At 39.1% G+C, this 6,884-nt stretch overlaps 1 protein-coding gene across 1 annotated transcript; it reads left to right on the forward strand.

The window, feature by feature from the left end:
• Positions 1 to 881: 881 nt before the first annotated feature.
• On the forward strand, positions 882 to 4,755 carry TIMM21 (translocase of inner mitochondrial membrane 21 homolog (yeast); the record flags this gene model as incomplete). Its single annotated transcript, XM_010139624.1, has 5 exons — positions 882 to 944; positions 1,044 to 1,141; positions 2,427 to 2,500; positions 4,473 to 4,578; positions 4,663 to 4,755. Coding segments are annotated over 5 exons (434 nt in total), but the record flags the coding sequence as incomplete, so codon positions are not given.
• Between the last annotated feature and the right edge of the window lie 2,129 nt (positions 4,756 to 6,884).

Consider the following 6,884-nt stretch of genomic DNA (forward strand, 5'->3'; position numbering starts at 1 on the left):
TCACGGTGGTTGGTCTCATTCACTTCAGTGGAAAGTGGTTACTACATAATTAGCCTCAGAAATTCTAGGTGCTTCGGAAAGGTTTATGAAAACACTCTCAATGGATGAGAAGCCTGCAGGAAAACGAGTTATTAAAGTTTCCTCGGTACCTTGTACTCTTCTGAAAGGCATGCCTTATCACTTAAACACATCTGTAGTCTCTTTCCAAGTTCAATATTCCAAGTTCCAATATTCAAAATATGTTTTGTAACAGAGAATCTCCTATGGTGTTGGCAGTGTATACTGACACTTTCACTACGTTAGATCAAAACTAATAGATAAAAAACAATCAGATAAACTGCAGATAATGATCTCAGTAAATAAAATACATATTTTGGTCTGATATCCCTCCTTTTTATTGCTCACTTGATTGAGAAGACATAAAATCAGTTATTTTCAGTCTGTGTGTTCAATTTTTAAGCATACACTTTTTTATTTTTACTTCTCCCTTTCTCTGCGTAAGGATTGCAGTGATTATGGGTTTACATGGTACCTTGAATACCACAGTGCTAAATACCGCATTAATTAATTAAAAAAACCTAGTTCTCATGTACACAAAAAGTAACAATAAGTGCTATTCAGGGTCTTGAAAACGTCTAGTAGGAAAACAGAAAATAATAAGGGTTAATACAGAGATAGAACCATACCCTGAACAGCATAAGACATGTTCCAGCATCTCTTTCTTTTAGTGACAAGGCATTATGGAAGCTGTCACTGGAATATTTTCTTTTGCCAAGATGTTATCTGAGCTGCAGACTAAGAGAAGAGCATTTGTCTGAGAAAGCTATGCAAATCCTGCTGTCCAAGATTGTAACTCCTGTGTTATTTTCTGTCTGTTTCAGTGAAGGAAGCTGGAAGAGACTTTACCTATTTTATTGTGGTGCTTGTTGGAATTGGTGTTACAGGTTGTTTTTAAAAATTACATTCTTTATCAGAATTCCACTTTTCATTATTCCATCTCGTTTGATTATTTTTCATACCATTTGCTGTTGTTTCTGTTACAGGTGGTTTGTTCTATGTGATTTTTAAAGAGCTATTCTCTTCTTCTAGTCCAAGTAAGATCTATGGAGATGCCTTGGAGAAATGCAGATCTCACCCTGAGGTTGGTTTTTAACCTTAGCTATAAGTTTATGTTTCTCAGCAGTTACTGTCTCACTTTGAGTCAAAGGTTTGTCAAGTGAGTCAAAGAATCTCACAGGCAAAGCTACGGGAAGACCAGCATGGTTCTTAGCAGGCAGACACCAGCAGGTCTGCCTGTACTTTTAGCTGGCCAGAGGCGGGTCAGCTCCAAACTGGACCTAAGTTAGGACGCGTTGATGAAAGCACTGAGCCTTGCCTTAAAGCCATATGAGTGTACCGCCACACAACTGCTGCAGATACAGTGTCTGCCCCTTCAGAGCATGTCCCTGTGTCACCAGACAGAAGGTCTTGCAGACGTATCTGAGTGCCTACTAAATGTAGTAATTAAGGAGTTCCGCAGGTCAGGGAGACAACAGGTCCCGCGTAAATTTTGTAGATGTAGCACAGTTATTCTGTTGTGACACTTCACTAGGGTTCTGTCGCGCACTGCAGAAGTATCCAGGAGTTTAAACTCTGCATTTGAAACACAGTTAGCATTCTGGTGGCTAACAGCAAAGGAGATGGAGAATAGTCATGTGATCACACAGCCACGTGAGATAGCTAGTGGTAAACAAAACCCAATCTAAAACTAGATTCTAAAAATTACTACTTCAGCCAAAACAAGAAACGCATGGAATAGCTTTCAGACAAGGTTGCCACAAATCTTAGTGACAATAACTGCAAAACGGAGTGACAAGTTGCCACTAGAATAAAAATGAAGACTACTTTGGAGAACTTCTCTCCAGTAGTTGTACAGTAAAAATCACCCTCCCTTTCTAAACAACTTTAAAGTCAGTCTAAAACTAGGTTAATTTGGTTCTGGTTTTAGAGATCTGAAGAAAAATTAATTCTTAAACAATAGTGGGTTTTAGATAATGTGAAGGGGAGTGCATTTGCATTTTAAACTTTGAAACGTATTTTCTTGGAGGAGACATGAGCAAATACTTCATGCTTTTTTCCTTTTTACACAAAATGTCAGTAAACTATAAAACACGCAGAAGAGAGATTAAAGTGCCATAATCTCAGAGGACAGCACAAATGGCAGATATTGGTAGGATTTATTTTAGAGTGACTGTAAAGAAAAACTGAAATACAGAGAAATTCTCCTTACGCTTTTCTTTCATCAACTCTTTTATCCTTGATGCATCAGACTGACATGGGGCATTTTGTTGAAAGAAAATGCATTCGCCGCAGTGGTGTGGGCTGATACTGGAATATCTGTTTGAACGTGATAACTTGTGACAACTCAAACCTCTTTTCTCTTGTAGATAATTGGTGTTTTTGGTGACTCTATTAAAGGTTATGGCGAGGCAACAAGAAGAGGAAGACGACAGTTTGTCAGGTGCCCTTTGGTGTTTGCCCCATACAGACACTTAGTTTTGCACAGCAAAGACATTTTGGGTCACACCATAGCAAGTTAGGTGTAGATTAATGAACTGTGGGTGACGTGCTCGCAAAATAAAACACCAACTCTGAGTGCCTCAAAACAAGCAGTGGTCAGCACAGGAAACGTAGAGCTGGTCTCTTAAAAAAATAGGACGGGTCTGAAGGGGGTAGTACAGAGGCGTAGGCATGCATCTGGGGAGCAGGGATCTGACTGAAGTTTACAGTCTGAAACCCTCAAATTTGAAAAATTTTTCTTCAAGAGTTTTTCTCCTTTTGAGGCAGAAGTTTTTATCAGGTCAGAAAGAGCAGGAGATTCTAACTTTTGGCCTTTAGAGAATCCAGCTTGCTAAGTTTGAAGGTAGGCTGGGTCTGACTGCACAGGTTGTAGTCACTGCAGTGACTGTCTTGTCCCGAGCTGACGTGCAGTATTGGCTGCCCATTTCTTACATTTTTTTTTTGGTCCTCGAGGCCACATCTCTGCTGTGTATTTGACAGAAATCTCTCACCTAAACCTTTCGTAAGTGTTTCTATTTATTATTCTCCTTTCCAGGGAAACAACAGAACTAATTCTTGCAAAATGTAAATCCTCCCTGCACTGCTACCCAATAGGGGGTTTGTCTTTACTTAGTTCTTTGACTCAAATTTATTCAAGGAGGTTTCGTACAGGAAGAGACGCATAAGCCCAGATACACAACTTGAACCGTGAAATTGAGATTTTTTTTTTTTATTATTTTTCCTGGAGGAAGGTGATTTTTACTGGTGGAAGTTTATCTTTTCACCAGACTGTGAAAAGGTGTTTAAAGTAGAGCTGCTAAATTAAAAAAAAAAATATGCATGAATGTTTTACACTGTCTGTAAAAGAAACTATGTAATAAGTAAATGTACTATCAGCTTTCCTAGTATTTAATTTCCATAATTTTGGAAGTCTAGTGTTTTAAATAAATTTTTGGGCTAAGGACTTTGTAAGATTGAAGATTTTGTGTCTGCAGTATGACCTTAAATGTCTCAAAAATGTACATATTTTTTTGTGTGTATGAACACCTTGAATGTGAGTTTACTGCCATAAGGCTTTTCATTCATCTTTGTTCTTTGTAAACCATCGTGTCACCTTAAACTATACCGGAAGTTGAATTCTCAGTGTCTGAATATGACTGATGAAAATAAGAGCTTCATAGTACGCAACAGTTAGTAATTCCAGTAGGAAATGTAAACTGGCACCAGCACTCTAGTTGGACCATTAGTTTCTGGAAGTGGGTGCTTTAAAAGTGACGTGACCTTTCTATTTATCTAAAACTTGAGCATAACCTAACTCCAGTCTAAATACCAGCATGTAGGATGGAGATCTGATCTTGGTGCCAAAGTCACACATTTTGAATAGAACAAAATTACTGCCAAAATCAGTAAATCATGTAGTAAACTGGTTTTTTAGATGTGATTTAACCAACCTGATAATTAAGTTGACAAAACATTCTTTGTGTGTTTTGGCTTAGTAACTCAGTTTAAGTGAAAAAGATCCTGAAAAGATCCTCTCGTAGTGGTAGTCATGTGGGTGTTCCTTTCTTGATGTCAGGCTGTGAACCTGGGGATTCTTTAGGATAAACACCAGGAAATTCCAGAATCTTCAGCCATCGAATTGCTATTTAGTTTTGAGGGGATGGCCAGGGTGAAGACGTTTAAGCACATCATCTGTTAATACTCAACTGCTAATTAGTGCTTATTCTTCCAGTCCTTATATATTTACAGTAAAGCTTGGGAAGACCAGTAGAGAAGGAACCCATAGTAGCATACGGACTGCATCAAAATACACTTTCTCATGAAAGAGCTAAGCAGGTCCCCTAAATAAGAAGTTTAAATGTGAATTTTAACTAGCATGTAATGTGAATCCTTGCTGGGTGGGTTGGGTTTCTGTTTTGTTTTGCTGTTTTTAGTCACATTGAATACATAAAGGATGGACTGAAACATATGCGCTTGAAGTTCTATATTGAGGGATCTGAGACAGGGAAGCGGGGAACTGTCCATGTGGAAGTCAAAGAGGTATGTACAATTGCTTGACATAGATGACAAGCTTAATCTTGAACTGAAAGAGAGAAAAATAGCCTGAAATTGTTTTCCTTACAGAATCCTGAGAGAGGAAGATTTGAGTTCCGCTACATATTTGTGGACATTGACACCTATCCTGGAAGAACCATTGTCATAGAAGACAACAGATAGCCAACGATCAGAGTTGCTGCCGCATCTCATTGACTATTGGGTGATGCTGATGTGGCCAGCCTACACACGAATTGTTTCGTGTTCTCAATTTTATCTTGCAATTTTGAGATTGTGTTACTGGAAGTAGCCTCTTGGGGCCTCCATTAAGGTCTTTCCTAATAACAGGTACAGGATTTGAAGTGAAGTCAGTGAAATACAGTAGAGCCATCACTTATGGCCAATACTTTTGATGTAGGAAAATAATGGCTCATAATAAACAGTTTAATGCTGGATACCCTGCACACTCAAAAACTGAGTCTTCCATGATTTTAGGTTTGGATGGGCAATTTCCTGTCTTCCTTTGCTTGGGTTTCCCACTAGCACTGCAAGACAGTGGTATTTTAAGGATAGACAAACTGAGTTTTCATTCTGGAAGTTTTTGTAGATAAGGAGGTAAAATAAGAATGTATATTAGTGATGCAAAGGAGATCTAGCCCAGAGGTATGTAAGGGTAGGAATTGCTGAGACACACCCCCATGACAAATGACTGAAGGTAAAGACTTAATTATTGGTATCTTCTGGGTAAGTTTACAGCACACAGAACAGCAATACTGTTTTCCAGCGTTTGCCATGCTGCTGCACAGTAGCTGGGTCTGTATTGTAGCTGCTCAGCACTGCCCACAGTATTTCCATTAACTAATCTAAATCTTCTGGGAACCAGATTCACGTAGGTTTACCCAAACTCAAAAGCTTGACTCGTGACTGAATTTCTCACCTGGGTTTCTTCCTTAGTGCAGCATAGCTGATAACAATCCACAGGGTTATGCTTGGTAATCAGACACAGTCATGCTGATCTGACGAGCAGCACCAACCAAAAAATTCCAGGCTTTAGCTTCTTAGATTTAACCACTTGGTAATGCATTTTTCTGTGGTTAGCCGTCATATGTTTTGAGCTTTTTAGTTCACTAGTGAATTGTCCCTACACTAAGCATCCGCTGATGGTCAGTTATCAGCCCTTGTCATGAGTTCGTGTAATGGTACCTTTGGACTGTTTTAAAGTTCATACAGAATTACCTTGTACAATGCCACAAATGCCATATATAGACCTTTAGTAATACTTGGCTTCGGTCAGAGCCTCATACTGTTTGAAAGCCTTCAGTGAAGAGGAGTCACATGTTCATCCCAGTTCTGTGAGCAGAGCTGAGTAACTACACGTTACAGCAGAGCGGCCACCAGTGTCTGCCAGGCAGTTTGATGTGTCTGCACTGTGTACCGTGTAACTGACTTGTGCCTTTCAAGCTTAGTAAGACTCTGCCAACCAGGCCTCTAAACAGGTCCTTTCACCGAGCAGTGCCAGTTACAATCCTGTTGGCAAAAGGCCACATAAATAGGGGGGATTTATAACTTTAGAAATGTTGTCTAATTTCAGGAGAACATTTGGTAATTCCCTTAAAGCTGTCTTTTGTGTGGAATAACTGAAGTACTCCAGTGGTATACTTTGTTTTCAAGCCCTGATAAAAAATGCATGCCAGACACGACACTAAGAGAGATGTATGTACACACACAAAATGTTCACAAAGCCAAATGGTAGTCAGATCTTCACTGGTGTCTGCTTAAGAAAATGGTATCGTTACCTTCAAAACACTCTGAAAAACAAAATATTCCATTTATATTTGTCTCCTTCCCATCTCGTCTATGTCTAGAAGCAGGATTTGTCAGGATGGGTCCTCAGTCCTTAAAGCGCTCCTTGGGATTTTTCTTTACTGCCTGCATCACCTCACTGGCTAAACAGATTTGCAAGGATATTTATATTTCTTGAACTCTAAAGGACATCACTTCCTGCTTTGTGCAAAAGCTGACAATATACATGATGAAAGGAAGGCAAAATAAAAAGTAGTAGAAGAAATCCACCTTTACCTGGACTTAAATATATTACCGTACTTCATTTGGAGAAATGACAAATACAATGCTCAAATGCTTTCAAATCTCAGCGGAGGAAAGCCTTTGGGAATCCTTTTTCTAGTAAAATCTCTTCAGTGAAAAAAAAAAAAGGAACTTCATAGCTTGATTTATCATCCCTCTCCTAGCTAGACACCTATCACCGGAGAGATTATTTAGGCCCCATAAGATTTCAAGAGTATTAAAGTTCT

Source organism: Buceros rhinoceros, unplaced genomic scaffold (genome assembly GCF_000710305.1).
Source record: "Buceros rhinoceros silvestris isolate BGI_N320 unplaced genomic scaffold, ASM71030v1 scaffold42590, whole genome shotgun sequence".
Lineage (NCBI taxonomy): Eukaryota > Metazoa > Chordata > Aves > Bucerotiformes > Bucerotidae > Buceros > Buceros rhinoceros.